At 35.7% G+C, this 21,480-nt stretch overlaps 1 protein-coding gene and 1 long non-coding RNA gene across 3 annotated transcripts in view; one reads left to right on the forward strand and one right to left on the reverse strand.

The window, feature by feature from the left end:
- XPR1 (xenotropic and polytropic retrovirus receptor 1) overlaps window positions 1–21,480 on the reverse strand; it is a 203,463-nt gene that overhangs the window by 72,147 nt on the left and 109,836 nt on the right. The window contains exon 3 of the mRNA XM_044757779.2: window positions 4,631–4,732. Within this exon, the coding sequence (XP_044613714.1) occupies window positions 4,631–4,732 (102 nt within the window). The remainder of the gene's footprint in view (window positions 1–4,630; window positions 4,733–21,480) is intronic.
- On the forward strand, window positions 897–10,079 carry LOC139041960 (uncharacterized). 2 transcript variants are annotated; one of them, XR_011498057.1, is made up of 4 exons: window positions 897–3,557; window positions 3,851–3,940; window positions 9,207–9,271; window positions 9,693–10,079. It is a non-coding gene; the product is annotated as an uncharacterized lncRNA (long non-coding RNA). The 2 variants fall into 2 exon arrangements; XR_011498058.1 differs by having other exon boundaries at window positions 9,207–9,267.

The raw sequence follows: 21,480 nt of genomic DNA on the forward strand, positions 1-21,480 counted from the left end.
CAAGAAAGCAAGACAGACCAGTTAGTTGCTTTAATTCACTTTCCCTACTTCCCACCTACTCCTAATCCTTCAATAGCTTAAGTAACTGATTCCGTTGTAATGAATTCAAGAGAATCATGATATAGGAAGAAATGCTAAGACAATGGGAATTTTATTTTATTTATTTTTTTAAACTCTTTTTTTTTTTTTCCTTTTTCTCCCCAAAGCCCCCTGGTACATAGTTGTATATTCTTCGTTGTGGGTCCTTCTAGTTGTGGCATGTGGGATGCTGCCTCAGCATGGTTTGATGAGCAGTGTCATGTCCGCGCCCAGAATTGGAACCAACGAAACACTGGGCCGCCTGCAGCGGAGCGCGCGAACTTAACCACTCAGCCACGGGGCCAGCCCCGACGATGGGAATTTTAAACAATACTACAGACCTATAACCATCTTAATTAATTAAACATATATTTAATCCACATTTTAACACATATATAAGCAAAGAGCAAAACCAGCCACTAAGTCATAGTTTAGCTAGTTGAGTACTAGATACATATAATCACTTGTAAGACGAACATTTAGTATTTCAGTGAAAGGTTCTTTTGTTTCACTACACACACACAGTGGTATAACGACATACAATGCCTCAAATTCAATAAGAATAAAGAAAAATAAACATATAGCAAGACTGTATAATAGCAACAGTTCTGAGTAATTATTATCCAATTGGTCTTATGATGCCTGAAAATATTTTACAACCAAGAAATAAATCTGGTTCTATTGCCATAATTTTCCTACTTATAAATAACACCACTGAAACTAACCTTCCTTCCCTTCTTCTTTCCTTCCTTTCTGCCTGCCTACCTGCCTTTCTTCCTTCCTTCCTCCCTCCCTCCCTCCCTTTTCTGTCCGTCCTCGTAAAGAAAGGAAAAGCATGGGCCAGGCCCGTGGCCAAGGGGTTAAGTTCACACGCTCTGCTTTGGCGGCCCAGGGTTTTGCCGGTTCAGATCCTGGGCACAGACATGGCGCTGCTCATCAAGCCAGGCTGAGGCAGCATCCCACATAGCACAACCAGAAGGACCTACAACTAGAATACACAATTATGTACTGGGGGGTTTTGGGGAGAAGAAAAAAAAAGAAAAAAGAGTGGCAACAGATGTTAGCCTAGGTGCTAATCTTTAAAAGGAAAAAAAAGAAAGGAAAAGCACATAACATTGCTGTGAGTTCCTACTACAGTAACTGAAGCCAAAAAATGAGGTCAGAAAGAACTGAAATTATTTAGAAACAAAAGAAAAAGCACTTAGCTATTTAAAACACTCCAACCACTAAAAAGGGCTTGCCTGTTTTAATTGTGAAATATTAACAGTAACAGATATATTCTAAGTTTTTTTTTTATGTAGGCACATAAAAACACTGCTTAAAAGGTAAGTATTTTGAATGGTGAGAGAAAGCAAACTGGTTCAAGAAAAGAGAAAGATAATTGTAACATGAAAAGATTAGTAGTGCCATTGGAAAAGGATAATACTGGTCACCACAAAGAAGGTATCTAACACGACAGCCTTCAGGATTGATACCATTTTAGTGCTAGAAGAGGCCTGGGAGACTTTCAGGTAGACGAGTAGCAATGCTAATCAGCAATGCTATCACCAAAAAGGATCTGTCCTTTAAAAAAGTTCCCTCTCCTCCCAGGGTCTTCAAATATTGAAAGATTTTAATCTATAAATCTAAATAAATGCCCATATCTTATTAACCAAAAATATGTAATAAAAAATAAAGAGCAGTAAAGTAACTTACATCAGGTTTTCTGAAATATTGAAAATAGCTTCTGACTCCTCACATGTGGAACCCTAAAGGACTGAGAATCAATTTGCTCATTTTACAACCAAGTACCTGGAGGCCTAGGAAGGTTAAATGGTAAACAACTTCTAAAAAAAAGAATAAGGTTCAAAATCCAAAGTGTAATTGGTACGTTATAGAATTGGTATGAAAAGAAATATCCGCATTTTCGTAGTATTCATTCTATGCTTTGTTTGGGGTATTTAAAGGTACTAGTCAAGACCATAACACACTTAAAAAAATGACCACTTTTAACTGACTATTAAATAGTTTGTGAGATGTAAGTGGGCAGAGGTAGGTTTATATGCTGAACTCATTCTTGTATTATTTATAGTTTTTCATGTGCCCTAGTGTCTGAGGATTGCAGTCTACAAGACAATCTGCCATGGAGAAGGCAGCTAAATAAGGAGAAAAATGATACTGTTTAGGACAAGTGCCAAATTCTATTTCTGTCAATCATGTCTTCATGTTACCCATCACTTCCTGACCTAGGAAAAAGTCAGTCTGGAGACTATCAATTTGTACCTACTCTGTGATGACATCAAGAGACATGCCCTAATGGCCCTGCCAACACACAAAGAGAATGGAAGTCATTAAATCATAGCCCCCCAATTTTTAATCATAAAAAGCTTAAAATTATTTTTGAGAAGTAACCAAGTCTAAGATACTACTTTTTAAATTGAGGGTTGTAACTCAATATGGGGTCATGAAAGCAATTTAGCAGATCATAAATCAGTATTTAACAAATTAAACAGAAATAATTAAATATAGAAAATAGAATATATTACAAGTAGTAAGGATAGGAGTTTCATAAAAAATTAATTATTTAAATATATTGCATATACACACATACAGATGCACATAAACATATATAAAACATGTATCTGTCTATGTGTAATGGGTCATAATTTTTATGTATTTTTTTACTGTAAGTCAAAATATAAAAAGTATGTATCTATTATTAAGATATTTTCCTTGTAAACTAAAAGGTGTTATCTATTCTTTATGATCTAAATTATCCATTTAGAGTTGGGGTCAGAGATCCTTCCAAAACAAATCATAGTAAAAGAAAAATGCTAATAAACTTGACCTTATATATTTTTTCATTTACAGCCTTAGATCATCCCTAACAGCCTTTTCTCAGTCTAAACACTCTTTCCACTGAAATGCCTTCCTCTTTTAGTATCCTCTTCCTCCTTCTGCATGGCTGTCTTCTCCTTCTCTGTCTACACTGCTAGTTCCTCTTTATCCTCCTAACCTCCTAATTGTGGAAATCACCTTTATCCTTGAACATTGCAATTCCTTCTGAACATTTTCCCCATGCTGAAAATCTATCCATCTGCATGGTTCCAAATAATATTTCTATTTTGTCTCTGCCTTCTAGGTGCTTGTAACATAGTGAAAAGGACACACATATATGCCATGCCCTTTCATGGCTCTGTGCTTCTGTATAAACTGTTCCCTTTGCCTAGGAAGAAGTCCAGACATAAACAAAATGAGGAGGAGGACATAAAGTCAAGACATTTGCTTCCTTTTTATTTTTCATTCGAAGGGAGTGACTTGCTAAGCAGACTAAACCAATAAAAAGGGAACTTAAAAATGCATTTATTCAACAATTCTTAGAGGAAATAACTACTGGAGCAAGGTCTTGAGGAGCTTAAATTCAGTCAGTAGTTGTAGAGATTTGCCATAGACTGAAGAGGGATATCTTTTCTACAAAGATTGGAAGAAGATAAGTAAGGGTAAGAATGCCTACAGGTATTTTAGGGGGAGAAGTGGCATAGATCTGCATATTATACACCAACAGGAGTTGAAGGCCTTATTTTTATTTGTAAAGTAGGAGGTATAATGAGCATGATGGGGAAGATGGTGGGGTCAGAGAATTCAAGAGAATAGCATAGGGTTTAGACAAGCACTTTGGAGCATGGAAAGGAGCAATGATTAGGACCCACAGGCAGCTTTGAGGACATAGTTAAGAATGCAAGAATGAATTTATAGTGGTTCAAACTTATTCTGCCATGTAATTTTTTTCCAGGTGTCCTAAGCAGCCTGGGGATAGCCATGAAGAAGGTAAAAGGTTGAACTGGTCCACAGTTGGAGTTTCACCAGGCAGAAGCAATACAAGGTAAAGGGATTAAAAACACAAGGGACAACGTGGTTAAAATGATTAATGGAGAGGGAAGTAGTTTTGGGAGAGACGTGATCAACTGGAACAGAATGAGGGAGTCAAGGAAGTTGAGCTCTGTGAGATGGAAAAACAGATGTTTAAAGGAGCAGGAGAGTAAATATATATAAAAACAAAATTTAAAAGGGTCAGACATAAACAAATAGGTATTGTTTTTTAATATTGTCTTCTCAACTCCAATAGCATCTCGCAGATGCCACACTGGAGACTGTGCTGTAGAGAAACAGATAGGAGTGTTCCATGGAATGGAAAGGAACAAAACTGACATAATTAATAAGCTCCAATTGTGTAATACAACTCTGAGAGAAATGATAAAACCAAGTTTCTGACTCTTTAAAGCTTTGGACTGGGCTACAGTGAAGCTCTATCATGGTACTGCATCACTTTGAGGTCCCGAAATCCTTTCAACTGCCAGAGAATCTAGGCAATGAAAACATAAGGTTTAAACATCGAGATACCAGATGCAGTCCTGCCTCAGCTAAAGAAAATATCCTTTAAGTGCAGTATAGCAAGGAAAACAAGCCTCAATTTTAAAATGATGATCAGAAGTTTAAACCGTGACATGGTAGGGTTTCTCCTATCTGAGCAGCAGAAATTGTCTTTTGTGTGTTGTACCAAAATCCTACTCACCTGAATAAAATGTGTTGATTTTGGCAAGTTCTTTTTCACAGGTTTGGAAAAATTTTTCTTCAAACTTGGCAAAATATCTCTTTACTGTGTCCTCATCTGTAACTGAAAGCAAAGAAAACAATAAATTTAATGTCCAAAGGCCAATAAGGAAAACTAGAGGAATAAAATTTAAATTACTACTTTCTTAATCTCCAAAATGACAACAATAAAGGTATTTCTCTGAAAAAAGGACCTGTGAACCATATTAAGAAAACATTAATCAAAGGCCTCTTCCCAGGAACATAACCATTTTTTAATTGAATGAGACTCTCTAAATCTCTACTATAATAAATTTACAGTGATGGAGAAAAGTGTTCTAAGACTTCAGAAGAGGAAGACAGTACTGTAGACAGAGGTGATCAAATGCAACAGAAAATGAAGACATGTATATGTAATACACTTCTGGAAAAAAATGAGTTGATTGTTCTAACTGTACTGAATTGCTATCTACTCATTTTTACTTTATGTGCATCGGACACAGAGAAAAACATACAGACTGATGATTATAAATTAGATATTCCAAACCTTTAATTGCTGGGTAGGAAGATAAATGAGTTGGGCAAGTGGGTGATTGCGCAAGTGCAGTGATAAATGACAACTGACACCTTCAGGATAAGGAGTGGTAGGGATTCTGGCAAACTGGAAAGCACATGCTCATCTAGTTAGTTGCTGCCATGTGGTAATATGAGGCCCAGGTTGTCAGATCTTACAATTTTTCAGGAGAAGCCATAAATCTAGATATTTTTAAAAAACTATGTTGAAAAGATGTTCAACATCACTAATCATCAGGGAAAAGTAAATCAAAACTACATTAAGATATCACCTTACACCCACTGGAATGGCTATAATTACCAAGACAAAAAATAACAAATGTCAGGGCCAGCCCGGTGGTGCAGCAGTTAAGGTTGCACATTCTGCTTTGGTGGCCCAAGGTTCGCCAGTTCAGATCCCAGGTGCAGAACTATGCACCACTTGTCAAGTCATGCTGTGTCAGGCGTCCCACATATAAAGTAGAGGAAGATAGGCACGGATGTCCCACATATAAAGTAGAGGAAAATGGACACAGATGTTAGCTCGGGACCAGTCTTCCTCAGCAAAAGAGGAGGACTGGCGGCAGATGTTAGCCAGGCCTAATCTTCCTCAAAAAAAAGAAAAGAAGAAGAAGAAGAAGAAGAAAATAACAAATGTTGGAGAGGTTGTAGAGAAAAGGGAACCCTTGTACACTGCCAGTGGGAATGTAAACTGTTTCAACCACTTTGGAAAACAGTATAGAGATTTCTCAGAAAATTAAAAATAGAAATACCATATGACCCAGCTATCCCACTACTGGGTATTTATCCAAAGAACTTGAAACCAGCAATTCAAAGAGACTTATGCACTCCTATGTTCACTGCAGCATTACTCACAAGCCAAAACGCAGGAGCAACCCAAGTGCCCATCAACTGATGAATGGATAAAGAAGATGTGGTGTATATACATACAATGCAATAGTACTCAGCCATAAAAAAAGACAAAATCGTCCCATTTCCAACAACATAGATGGACCTTGAGGGTATTATGTTAAGCAAAATAAGCCAGACAGAGAAAGACAAACACCATATGATTTCACTCATATGTGGAAGATAAACACATGGACAAAAAGAATAGTTTAGTGGTTACTAGACGGAAGGGAGTTGGGAAGTGGGCACAAAGGGTGAAGGGGCACACTTATATGGTGACTGACAATAATGTACAACTGAAATTTCACAATGTTGTAAACTATTATGACCTCAACTTTAAAAGAACCACTATGTGGGCCAATCAATACATGTCTTTGCAAGTTGGATCCACTTTGTGAGTTCTGTCATATAAGCTTATCAATTTACTGAATCCTATAAGTACAGATATATGTAGCTTCAGGAACCCCTAAGCCTAAAAGGGTACATCTCTTGCCCAAGTGAGATATGACTAGACTCCAGATGCCAAACATAATATAGAACTATCCGATTTCTAGATCTCTGAGGCACTCTAAGCTTGAAACGTCTACACAAAGTATAGGGTCTTTTATGTCCCCTATATGCTCTAAATCTTAGTGCAATTCCAGAAACCCTTAAATAATTCACCTGTCCAAGAAAAGTGAAATGATATTTCCCTGAGTAATACGCAATACACACACACACACAAATTCATAGTACCAAAGATATTTTCAAGAAAAACAAAAGCTTAAAATGACGTTCTAAAAAAGCATATCAAATCTATTAATTTAATTTGAATAAAACAAATGTAAAACAAATTAGCACTACACAAATTCTTAACTTTTATTTATACATATCTACTTCCCTATCTCTTATGCTTTAGAACTGAACAGATAATGCAGGATTCTATCGATTTTGCAGTAAAGAAGGGATGGCCATTTTAAGTCCCTGACGTAAGCTCAGCAATTTAGGTACAATATAGGCTATAGCTGCCCAAGGCCACTAAGAATTATTTTTTCACAGCATAAAGCCCGTCAAAGCTTTTTTTTAAGCTGACCTTGAGTTAAAGATGCCTCATGGTAACAGATGCTGCTCTTATAATAGAATCTAGCTATAGCTGTTTTAAAACAAGAGTAACATATTATTCTACTTAGTTACCTACTTTTCAAATTTTTTATTTTATTCTCCATTGTATTGTTAGGAGAGAAAACCTAAAAGCAAAAAATGAGTTTGCTCATATTTACTTTGTTTATCTATTAACAGACAATTTTCATTAACATAAAGTGATAGAAATAAACAAAGCTGTTCAGCAAAGTGATTTAAACATAGATTCTGTTTTTACATATATTAGTATTTACATAGAGGTTCCATATTCAGCAATATCAACTATTTAAAATATTACTAAGCACCTAGAAACAAAAAAACTTAAGCCTCTGAGAAACCAAAACATGTGAAATAAATTTTATGTATTAAAGCATGAATATTCTACCCATGAATCAAGCTTGTATGAATTCTTCATTTCCTCAATTTAGAGAATGTTTTATCTAAAAACCAGCAGTCTGTTATCCAGTTTTCTAGTTCACATATAACAGCCACAAATCAGAACAGGGTAGAGTAAGGTTATAGTAACACTAAGTAACAGCAAACAGAGAGAAAAGAGGAAAAAAACTATAGATAAAACTAGCAAGAACAGCTGTGCAAAATAAATGAAGGAAAATGTTCTTGTCATCTCAGATTTCAAAAGACACAGTAATCTACTGTAATGAAAAGTACACTATTGGTAAAGGACTTTTTAAAAAACACGACAAAAAGAACAGAATAGAGAGTCTAGAAATATATCTACATATAGAGATTTAGATTACGATAAAAGGGGCTTCAAATCAGCGAAAAAAGAATGGACTGTATAAGAAATAGGATTGAGTCAATTGGCCATCCATTTAAAAACTCCAAATGGAATTAAAGAAACAGTATTAGAAAATATTAGAAAAAAATTTAAGTAACTCTACCTGGGGAAGGCCTTCCTAAACACAACACAAAACAGAGGTCATAAAGGGAATAACTGACATTCTCACAAAATGAAAAATCCGGGCCTGCCTGGTGGTATAATGGTAAACACGTGTTCTGCTTTTGGGGCCTAGGGTTCGCTGGCTTGGATCATGGGCATGAACCTACACACTGCTCATCAAGCCATGCTGAGGCGACATCCCACATAGAAGAACTAGAAGGACATAGAACTAGGATTTACAACTATGTACTGGGGCTTTGGGGAGAAAGAAAACAGAGGAAGACTGGCAACAGATGTTAGCTCAGGGCCAATCTTCCTAAAAATATATATACGTAAAAATAGTTAAAAAAAGAGAAAATTCTGCATTCTACAAGACACTATAAGCAAAGTTAAAAGACAAGCAACAGACATGAAAAACATATTTGCAACATTTAAAATAAAGGATTCATATGCAAAATACATTTAAAAAAAATTCTTACAAATCAATATTAAAAGGATATTCCACAAGAAAAATGGGCAAATTAGAGCAATTCATAGAACGAACAAATAAAGGGATGTTCAACATCCCAGATATCAGATAAATGCTACTTTAAAATAATGAAATACAATTTTTCAACCATCAGATTAGAAGCAATTATAAAATACTGATATTATTTTGGGAATGGTGAAGGTAAATAAACACTCCCACTTTCCGTGGTGGGAATGTAAATTTTCCTTTTAGGAAGACAGACAGTAGCTATCAAAATTTTCAGTGTGTTCAATCCCACATGAAGGAAATATATTCTAAAGGAATCTCTGCATAAATGGATGTATCTGCAAGGATGTGCATGCACCATTATGTTTAATAATGATAAAGAAAACAAAGTGATGTCCAACAAAAGGGGAATAGTTAAATAAATTATAATAATATCATATAACATTATGCAGCCATTTAAGAAATGATATACATACATCTTGATATCTATGAAAAACCTAGACACACTGCTGAGGAAAATGTTTAAAAAACAGAATATGTACAGCATGATTTCACTTATGAAAAAATATGTGCATAAATTAATATTCATATGTACATTCATAGAAAGAAGATTGGAAGGATGCCTGCCAAATTGTTAATTGGGGTTATCGCCTTTGAGAGAGAAGTAGGTATGAGAGATTCTCATATTTTGCTATCTACATTTATTGTATTGTTCGAATCTATCACAATGAAATGTATTCATGATGGATAAATAAATTACATTGTATAAATAAAGGGTATTATTGACTGGAAGAAAAAAAGAAACATGTCACATCCAAATCTTTAAATTATACACAGTAAAACCTAACCAGCATAGCTATTTGAAAAGAGTATCTGTATCAGAATTTAGAGGTACATGGAATGATTAAGCCTTTCAAATTCAGTTATGAGAAGTCGGTAGAATGCAGATTTACAGAACATCAATTTCTATTATATGATTCTTCCTATAACCTATGTACTGAATAATGTTAGAAATCAGTAACTCTAAATTGGAAAAACAGAGAATTTCCATGTTCAGAAATCAACTAACCCAATTTCCTTGTTTTATAGGTAAGGAAATACTGGTGTAGAGAGCCTACATAACAGTACAGCTTTTTTACCCCTCCAGTAACAATCTAAAGTTTTATAGAGATTCACTGTTTTCTTATTACAAAATAAAGACTATCAAAGTGACTACTATGTGTTACATGGGTGTTATGGACTGAATTGTGCCCCCACCACCAAACTTCTATGTTGAATCCCGAAGCCCCGATGTGGCTGTATTTGGAGATAGGGCTTTGAGTAGGGAGTGAAGGTTAAATGAGGTCCTTAAGGGTGAGGCTTTATTCCAATAGGACTGGTGTCCTTATTAGAAGAGGAAGACTACCTTAATACCTCATGCCTGTCAGAATGGCGGTCAAAGAGACAAGAGATAACAAATGCTGGCGTGGATGTGGAAAAAATGGAACACTTCCACACTGTTGGTGGGAATGTAAATTGGTGCAGCCACTATGGAAAACAGTACAGCGATTACTCAAAATATTAAAACTACAATATGATCCAGCAATTCTACTTCTGGGAATATATCCAAAGAAATGAAAACACTAACTCAAAAAGATGCCTGCACCCCCATGTTCACAGCAGCATTATTTACAATAACCAAGACATGAAAACAACCTAAGTGTCCATCGACAGATGAATGAACACAGAAATTGTAGTATATACACAATGGAATATTATTCAGCCATAAAAAACAAGGAAATCCTACTATTTACGATAGCATGGATGTAAAAAGTGAGGAAATCCTACTATTTACAACAACATGGATGGACCTTGAAGGTATCATGCTAAGTGAAATAAGTCAGAGAGAGAAAGAAAAATACTGTGTGATCTCACTTACACATGGGATCTAAACAACAACAAACAACTCATAGAGAAAGAGACCAAATTTGTAGTTACCAGAGGCAGGGGGTTGGGAAAGGGGGAATAAGGAAGGTGGTCAAAAGGTACAAACTTTCAGTTATAAGACAAATAAGTACTAGGTATGTAATATACAACATGATGACTATAATTAACACTGCTGTACGATATATAGAAAAGTTATTGAAAGAATAGATCTTAAGAGTTCTCATCACAAGGAGAAATTTTTTTCTTTTCTTTTTATTGTCCCTATACAAGATGATGGATGTTAACTGAACCTATTGTGGCAATCAGTTCACAATATATGTAAATCAAGTCGTCACGCTGTACACCTTAAACAGTGACGTATGCCAATTATTTCTCGATAGAACTAGGGAAAAAAATTTTTAAAAAAAAGAAAAAGAGGAAGAGACATCAGAAACACCCTTCTTCCTCCCTCCCCACCCCATCTCGTGCAGGTGCACACTGAGGAAAGGCCATGTGAGAAATAGCAAGAAGGCTCTCTGCAAGCCAGGAAGCGGGGCCTCACCAGAAAAGCCAGCACCTTGATCTTGCATTTCATGACTCCAGAACTGTCAGAACATAAATTCGTGTTGTTTAAGGCACCTAGTCTATGGTATTGTTATGGCAGCCCTAGCAAAATAATAAGTTGGACTTAAATTGTCCTGAATTCATTAATTTATCACAAAAGACTAAGCCTAGTTCAAAGAAACCTAGCATAAATAAGTGCAAATCTTATCAAGATATATCAACAATTACAAGAGTAGCATCAAGAGAAAAAAAAGGATGACAAAGGGGTGAAAAAAATCCAGAATTGGTGAAAATGACTCAGAGCAGTGCTGTAGAGAACTTTGCTCTAAGTCAATACTAATTAGTCAGTCACACTAAAGAGAGAGAGAATGAGGGAGAGATTTCTTTGTCATTTCTACTGTGGTTTTTTATCTCACATTTGTGGATGACAGACAATTTCTTTCTCACCCACCCGCTAAATTACTAAGCTAACAGCAAAGGACTTGAAGAGTACTAATCAAGGGAAAATATTCATACTGCATAGCAACCACCATTCAAGTGCTTTTTACAGCACTTTTCAGGAATATTTTTTTTTTATACCAGAAGTATCATCTTACTTTCACATGCAATCTCTCAAAAACCAATTCTTTAAAACCACTATTAATTCTTTCAAATATCTTTTATGTTCCATTCAGATTTTTACTACTACTTTCAATTTTCTTAATTTCCAGATCTGTGACATACTGAAGATAGGGATTATATCATGTTTATCTTTATAGATCCTATGCCCAACATAATGTCTGATACACAGTATGTGCGCCATACATTATTTTCTTGAATTGTAAATGTTGAAGCAACGTTAATAATTCTTGTAAAAATTATATGCTTTAATAAAGTTTTTTAAAAAAGCTCCAACAAAAGGATATTCAAGTGCAAAAGAATGAATTTGCAACCCTACCTCATACCATATACAAAAATTGTCTAAATGGACCAAAGATTTAAATGTAAAAGCTAAATCGATAAAACTCTCAAAAGAAAACAGGTGTAAATCTTCATGATCTTAGATGAGGAAATGGTTTCTTAGATATGATACCAAAAGCACAAACGATTTAAGAAAAAACTGACATATTGGACTTCATCAAAATTTAAAACTTCTATGTTTAAAAGGGCAATATCAAGAAAGTGAAAAGACAATCATAGAATGGGAGAAAATATCTGCAAACCATTTATTAGATAAGGGTCTAGTATCTAGAATATACAAGTAACTTCTTAGAACTCTATAATAAAAAGACAAATAATCCAATTAAAAAAATGGGCAAAGAATCTCAATAGACATTTTGCCAAAAGATACACAAATGGCCAATAAGGACATGAAAACATTTCAACATCATCAATCATTAGGGAAACGCAAATCAAAACCACAATGCCACTTTATACCCAGTAGGATGCAATAATAAAAAAAAGAGACAATAACAAGTGTTGGCAAAGATGAGAAATTGGAATGCTCATCTACTGCTGGTGGGAATGTAAAATGGTGCAGGTACTCTGGAAAACAGTTTGGCAGTTCCTCAAAAAATTAAATATAGAGTTACCATATGATCCAGCAATTCCACTTCTAGGTATACACCCAAGAGAAGTGAAAACATATGTTTACACAAAAACTTATACATGAACTTCCATAGCAGCATTATTGATAATAGCCCCAAAGTGGAAACAATCCAGATGTCTATCATCTGATGAATGGATAAACAAAACATATATCCATATAATGGAATATTATTCAGCCATGAGGCATACTATTACATGCTACCACATGAATGAAACTTGAAAACATTACACAAAGGAAAAGAAGCCAGACACTAAAGACCACATATTGTATAATTCTATTTATATAAAATATCCAGAACAGGTAAATCCATAGAGACAGAAAGTAGATTAGTGGTTGGCATCGGCTGAGGGAAGGGGGAATGGGGCGTGATGAAAAAATGTTGTGGAATTAAGATAATGGTGATCGTGGTAAAACTTTCTAAATATATTAGAAACCACTGAATTATACACTTTAAAAGGGTGAATTTTATAGTATCTGAATTATATCTCAATAAAAAATACACTTTAACTCCAAGTTTAACCTTTTAACAGAAACACTGATAAATTAAAACTTATTCATTTATTTATTCAACAAATAATTATTGTGCCTATCAGATTTTAGGCTCTGTGTTAAATGTGGGGATATAATGATGAACAAGATAGATGTGGCTTCTGCCCTCATAGAATTTGCATGCTAGTGACTAAGGCAAAAAGAAACCCACACAAATAAACAAACAAAGAATTACAAACTGGAAAGTGTTGTGAAGGCAATAAACAGGGTATTGAGACAGAGAATAGGTACTGGAATGATGACTGTCCTTTGGCAGGGTAAGGGATGATCAGAAAAGATCTTTCCTTGGGAGATGACATTTAATCTGAAACCTGAACCTAATGGATAAGAAAGAGCAAGTGCAAAATGCTTCCCCACAGAAGGAACAGTAAATTAGGAAAGAAACTGGGGTGCCTGAGGATCTGAAAGCAGGCCACAACGGGACTGACAGAAGGTAGTGACAGGAGTTAAGGTTAGGGAGGTAGGCAAAGGCCTTTACACACGGAAAGGTCAGAAAGGTCCATGTTAAGTTTGGATTTGATTCTTTTTTTTTTTTGAGGAAGATCAGCCCTGAGCTAACATTTGCTGCCAATTCTCCTCTTTTTGCTGAGGAAGACTGGCCCTGAGCTCACATCCATGCCCATCTTCCTCCACTTTATACATGGGACGGCTACCACAGCATGGGGTGCCAAGCGGTGCCATGTCTGCACCCAGGATCCGAACTGGCGAACCCCGGGCCACCGAAGTGGAACATACGAACTTAACTGCTGCGCCACTGGGCCAGCCCCTGGATTTGATTCTAAATACAATGGAAAGTACTGAAGAGTTTTAAGGAGGAGTCTAAAATAGCAGGGGGAAAAAGTAGAATCAGGTTTTTTTTACTAAATGATAATTTAAAATAGCATTTCCTAGGACATTAGGTACATGGATGAAGAAAGAGAAGGAGAAGAATTCCAAGGAATTCAAATGAGTTTGGGAAATAGTATAAATAGAGTTAAACTGATTTCTTTAAGGTAATAGTTCTCAATTAGGGACGATTTTGCCTTCCAGGGGACAATATCTGGAGGCATCTTTGGCTGTTGCAACTGGGAGGGTGTTACTGGAGTCTAATGGACAGAGGGCAGGGATGCTGCTAAACATCCTACAATGCCCAGAACATCATCCTCCCTCTCCCCTCCACCTCAACAAAGAATTATCCAGTCCAAAATGTCAGTGGTGCCAAGGTTGAGAAACTCTGCTTTAAGTCAAAAGAAACTTTACTATAATATACTTTGCTAGTATGAGAGGGAGAGGTAGTATGTTGTTTGTCAACGTTATCTATAAGAATACAATCCTTCTTGGGGATGGAGGTGGAAAAGGCAGGGGGAAGATAAAGGAGGGGGTAGTGAGTATTTATTAAAATTTTCAGGAACATTATTCTGTGGAACACTTGTTTGAGAGGCACTTACTTTAATATCACCACCATGTGGTTTGCATTTTTGTTATATTCCATATGCAATAATTTCTACGACTTCTTAGCTTCTCAAAAAGTACTCATAAATCAGAGAGCTGATGAATAAAAATTAACATGTGACTAGGTTCCATCAAATATAGGAAGAATATTTAGCACTATTGGTTTCATGCTTTTAAGAAAAGAAGGTGTTTTGGTTTTTTTTTTAAGTGTGATTTACAAATTAGGAATAAATAACTTGAAATTCTATTTTTTCCCAAATGCTAGTTCATCAACAGATGGGTGAAATATATAAAGCATACGGCAAAGAAGATTTTAAACATAAAAAATGTTACTCTATAGTCATTGGTGTAGTAGAAATAGAACTACTTGGGAGTCATTCATTCAACAAATATTGAGTCCCTCCTATGATGCACCAGGCAATGAGGCAGGTGCTAGGGATACAATGATAAGCAAAATACACATAAACTCTGCCCTCAGAGATTATACTCTATCTGGGGCAACAGATTTTAATCAAATAATCACACAAATATACAAACTGTAATATGGGTTTAGAATAAAAAGTAAAGACGAGAAAAAACAGCAATGGGACCTATCCAGTCTGCAAGGCCTGGGGGGAGGGGAGATGTGGGAGTCTTCATCAAAGTATCACTTGAGATGAAATCTGAAGGATAAGTAGGCATTTAGTAGAGCAGTAGAAGCGCTTCAAGCAGCAGGAATAGCATATAACAAGATGCCATAGAAAGAAACGAGCATGGTACATTTGAGAAACTGAAGAAGCCTGTGTGACTGAAATTCAGGGAACAAGGTGGGACAGAGATGGCAGTTAAGGCTAGAAAGGCAAGCAGGGGCCTGATCAGTTAGAGCCTTGCAGAATAAAAGACTAGTTTTTTTTCCTATGACCAAGGAGACATGTCTAAAGGATTTGAAGCAGAAGAATGACTGTGATCAGATATGCTTCGTAAATGAAAGGATATGGGGAGGCCAATCAGAGGTAGTACAGTAGATATCAAGTGAGTGATCCTGACAGCCTGAACTTAAATGAGGGTACTAGAGACAGCGAAAGAAGCAGAGAAATTCAAGAGAGATTCTGGAGGGAAAAACCAATAGATTTTAGTGACTCAATGGATATGGTTCCGTTGCCAACTACCTGTATTAGTTTGAGGAAGTGACTCTCTGGCTCTGTGTTTTCTCTTTGACAAATGAGGGCATTTCACTAGGAAATCTCTAAGTCTTCCTCTAGCTCCAAATTTCACATCCCATAATTAAAGCTGCTAATTTCTGCAAAATGATTCTGAATCCAACTAGGCTTAAGTGGTCCTAAACAAGATTTTCTGATCTATCTTCAGATTTCACCATATGAGCTTTAATTAAATGTGCTTTTAAAATAGTCCTGGTAGAACAACAACAAAAAATTATTTTAATTCACAATAGAGACACGTAATTGAGATGACATTAACGTCACTGGAGCTAGCTCTGATACAACTGAAACAATTTATCACCCCAATGAATATCTACCTAACATCTGCTAGGCAAAAAATACCAATAAATGAAATAGCAATAAATAATTCCAACAAGGGCATAACTAATAGGAAAGCAAGTGGTATATATCAGTGTTTTAAAATGTTTTTTGCTCTTGTAATCTCTGAATTTTGAAAAAGTATCTTGCATATTTTTACGTTTATGAGAAAAGATTTTGAATATATTTAAATAGTTATTATCAATGTAATTTCTGGTACATTGTAATTATTTGCACTTTAAAACAATGACATTATTTTAAATGTAACTAATGGAATTTAAATGTCATAGCAATATGATAAGCACCATACCATCATTCATTATCGAATACACAAATAAGCTCTTCTTTAACAGTTGGAAATTTTACATAATTTTGTTTTCTTCTTGAACTTCTATTTCCATTATACATTACATTACATAATTTATTCTAGTATATTTTTAGGTTTGAAAATCATTTATTGATCATTCTATCATACTTCCTAGCCATTAAATGTATGTAAATTAAAATTTAAATACAAAAACTTTCCTAACCATAAAGCTCTGAATACTAAAATTTCTTCTAGATTGGGCTATCATTACAATGATTAGAACACACTACATCAATACAACACAAATATGCAATAAACTTTGATAAATATTAAACATAAAAAGTAAAATATTACTGAGAATTTGAAAATAAATCTCAAATTTAAATGGGTAGAGCTTTTTCTCCCAATCAGTTCATATATCCATTGATAAATGTTACAGTATTGCTAGAATGATAAATATTATATTATTTGCTGGAATGATTAATATTACATTATTTACTAGATTATGAATATTGTAGAATGAGACAATTAAGAAGCATTTCTACCCCTATTTTTCATCTTATAGATGTAAGTGCTAAGAAACTTCGGTCACATAAATAAGAAGATCAGAATCAAAGGTTATTGTAGCAATGTCAATTCTTTGAACTCTTTCCAAGTGTTTTCCAAAAACTGCATATTGATCTATCATTAAAAATTAGTTTTAATAATTTATAAGCTGACAATTAAGTCTTCCTTCAATTTCATTAAAAACAATCTGATTTCAAAAGGATTTGTTGCCCCATTAATCACTCCCTTTCTCAACTTCTACACCAAGTTATTTGAGTACTTCAGGCTAGTCCTTTATTAGGGGGCCAGAGAGGCGATGCAGCATAACAAAACTCAGAACTAGTAAGAGACAATGCTTTCTTTTATAAAATCAGGGAAAGGCCGTTTGAAAGGGGACCCCTTGACTGCTGGCAATAACTCAGGCAAATCAATTTCAGGAATTAGTATACATGAAAGATCTAGAAGTGGATTCCCGAAAAGGACAATAAAAAAGGACTTTTTCCCAGCACTGTTCTTCATTAAACCAACATGACAAAATACTAATTTGTATACAGATGATATTTTCAAGAGAATTATCTATTCTTTACTGAAGGACTTCCATTTGCTAATTCTGTTAGCCTAATTAATTATTTTATATAACTGTAAAGTATGTGCCCATTATTTAAAGCCACTTTGTTAATCAAATCTATCTAGTTAGATCCACCTTTAGCTGCACTATTACTAATCACAGTTTTTTTCACTTCTGCAAAGCAACAGGTTATATATATTATTAAGACTGGAGTTACTATAAACAAAGCAAACACACAATATCTGATGATTATCCAAGATGAACAGGATTAGTTTAACTGAATTGTCAGTCTTTTTTTTTAGCAAAGATGAATATAAAGAATGAACCATAAGAATTATAACCACTGTGCTTACTTATTCCAGGAATAAAGTTTTCCAAGAACTACACTTATGTAACCATCTCATTTCTCTCTCAAGTGGCAGGCATGTAGCTAAAGACAGAACACATTTATGATGAACATATCATCAATATTCCAGTCAGATATAAAAAGCTAAGAAACACAAGTTTGTAACAAAAAAAGTATTGAAAAATCAAGGTATGTTTTACTCTGTTAATTCTTTAAGATCCATAAACTACATCTTTGTTGAAAAATTTTCCCAATATTCCCAAATTTTATTCTGATTTCATAGCAACATACTGACTAAAAACAAATTAAATTCTTAGCTCAAATTCCCTCAAAGCCAGTTTTGTATTTAAATTTTTATATGCTTCTCTCCTCCTCTATATTCTGGGGCCATTCAGTATTCTTTAAATTAGACCAGAAAAGCAGACACTTACTTGTCTGATAAAGACAATGACTGACAGAAAATTAAGAAAATACATCCCAGAATCATACTGAGACAGATGAGAGAACGAAGGAAAAGTATATAAAACAATGAAATTAAGGAAACAACTCACTACTAAAATGCAATTTTTAAAAAAGCTTAGTGATTTTATATATTTAAACAGAAGATTTGGACAGGTGGAAAAGTGTCTATTTCCTTGAGGAAAAAAGAACATATTCAATTCAATTTAAAAAATATTAACTAGGGGCCAGCCTCACGGCCGAGTAGTTAAGTTTGCATGCTCCACTTCGGGAGCCCAGGGTTTCACCAGTTCGGATCCTGGGCGCGGACGTAGCACTGCTCATCAAGCCATGCTGAGGCAGCATCCCACATGTTACAACTAGAAGGGCCCACAACTAAAAAGAAATAGACAACTATGTACCGGAGGGCTTTAGGGAGAAAAAGGAAAAATAAAATCTTTTTAAAAAAATTAACTAATTTCTGATCCAAAAAATCAGTTTGGGCTCTTAATTGCACATAGACTAACTTGCCATCTAGGCAACTAAAGGATATTTTACAGCTGAATCTCTCTTAGTTCAACACATGGACTAGGGGTTCCATCCAAGATGGCAACACGGGAGGCCCCTGAATTCACCTTTTCCCAACAGATACACTGAATCTACAGCTACTTACAGAGAATTCCCTCTGAAAGAAATCCAGAAACTAGCTGAGTGACTCCTACACATTGGACAAATGAAAAAATCCCCACATCACCCACCTCACCCATATCGAAACAGGTGGGAAAGGCTGAGACATACTCTTGCCATAAATCCCACTCCTGGCAAAGTGCCAGACAATCAGGAAGGAACTTTCAACTCCCGATTCCCAGCTTCTCCCAGAGGAGAGCAGGGGTTGGACACCCCATCTAAGGGAGAAATAGACAGCAATACAATAACGGGAGTGGACTTCAACAATCCAGTTTCAACAATGCACAGATCATCCAGACAGAATTATCAATAAGAAAACAGGGGACAAAAACTACAAGTTAGACCAGATGGACCTAACAGACATTTACAGACCTTCCATCCAACAGCAGCAGAATATACATTCTTCTCTAGCACACATGGAACACTCGCCAGGATAGATCATACGTTAGGCCACAAAACAAGTCTTACTAAACTTAAGATGGCTGAAATCATCAAGCATCTTTTCTAACCACAATGGTATGAAACTAGAAACTCTTATGTCTTGACCGCTATAGCTATCCTGAACTATATTCAGTTCCTTGAACCAGCCATACTTTTCTTATCTTTGGACCTTAACACAAGCTGTTCTCCTGCCTGAACATTTTCTCCTTAAGCATCCCAAAACGATCTCCTCCCTCAGCCCCAACATTCATGTTCATATTATCTCACCTGTTCTCTGACACTTACCCTCTTAAATAACTGTTCTGAGAGACATGACTGACTGGAACAACTCTAAACATACTTAACACAGTAAATTATTGACTGTAAACAGTCTATATCCCTGGGGACAAGGAGTATCAGGTAAATTTCAGGCACAGAATAGGAGAAAGGGTACTAGAGAACTGTGCCTTGGGGAGCTAGAAAAGGGAAAAAGTTACAATGAACCTTGTGTGTTGGAGTGGAATGAGATATATCAATGTGAACTCAGAGTTGTTAATATATAGGCAGATAGACAGACACATACAGAAATATAGATATGCCTATGTGCAAGGGTTAATACACACACATACACACACACATTTCCTAGCTATACCTGCTATCAGAGTGTAGGAGCAATGATACTCTAATAACAGTGAGGACACCTGGGACTCAAATCTTGATTTCTAAATACCATTCTCCAATAAAAGAACTCAGGGCTCTCATGAAAAGAGGTTGACTCCAGGGTTGGAGCAGGGAAAATACAAGATGAGCCTGGAATACCCTGTGATACTTGAAAATAAGCAATCCTCACAAAAGGATGGAGGCATGTCAAAAAGACAGAGGAGCCAGTCTGAAGCACATCCTAATGGCCAAAGCAATAAAATAAAATGATAGTACTGTATTACAGTCTATAGAATAAAGCAAATATCCACAGGTCCATATTGATATAAATAATTGATAAGCAAAAAATATGGGGGAAAGGACAGTTCTCCCATGCATAAGAATTCTAATTAAAAAATGTAGAAGGAATGAGAGAAATACAAAATCATCATTAGGCAAACACCAAAGTATTAAGCTGCTGCAGGCAAGATCCACCCATAGGTGCTAAAATCAGTGGGCAAAAGTTTGAGGAGCAGGAAGATATTTATCAATACAAAGGGAAAAATAGCAACTACAGCGCAGAAACTGGGTGGACGCTAATCTAGGCAAGTAATCCAGGTTAACAGCACCAATAAAGTATGACATAGCAACATCATGTTCCCCCTGAAATGGTGCTCTATGAAGGACACATCACTTCTGTGGTATTCTTGACAAACAGGCATAACCTGAATCTATTAATGAAAAAACATCAGACAAAAATAAACTTAGAGGTATTGTACAAAATAACTCATCAACGTATACTATTCATCAAAGTATCAAAGTCATAACTAAAGAATTGTCACAGATTGAAGGAGACTAAACCGACAAACAACTCAGTACAACGTGGAATCCTGAAGTGGATCCTTGTACAGAAAAGGACACAAGGAGAAAATCCCATAAAATTCTAATAAGGTCTGTAGTTTAGTCAATAATATTGTATCAAAATGTTAATTTCCTGGTTTTGATCATCGCACTATGGTTAAGTAAACTGTCAACATTTAGGAAACTGGGTGAAGAATATACACGAAATCTCTGTACTATTCTTGCAACTTTTCTACAAGTTTAAAATTATTTCAGGGGCTGGCCCGGTGGCGCAGCGGTTAAGTGTGCACGTTCCGCTTCAGCAGCCCGGGGTTGGCTGGTTCAGATCCCGGGTGCACACATGGCACCACTTGGCACACCATGCTGTGGTAGGCGTCCCACATATAAAGCAGAGGAAGATGGGCATGGATGTTAGCTCAGGGCCAGTCTTCCTCAGCAAAAAGAGGAGGATTGGCAGTAGTTAGCTCAGGGGTAGTCTTCCTCAAAAATAAAAAAACTATTTCAAAATAAA

Source organism: Equus asinus, chromosome 25 (genome assembly GCF_041296235.1).
Source record: "Equus asinus isolate D_3611 breed Donkey chromosome 25, EquAss-T2T_v2, whole genome shotgun sequence".
Lineage (NCBI taxonomy): Eukaryota > Metazoa > Chordata > Mammalia > Perissodactyla > Equidae > Equus > Equus asinus.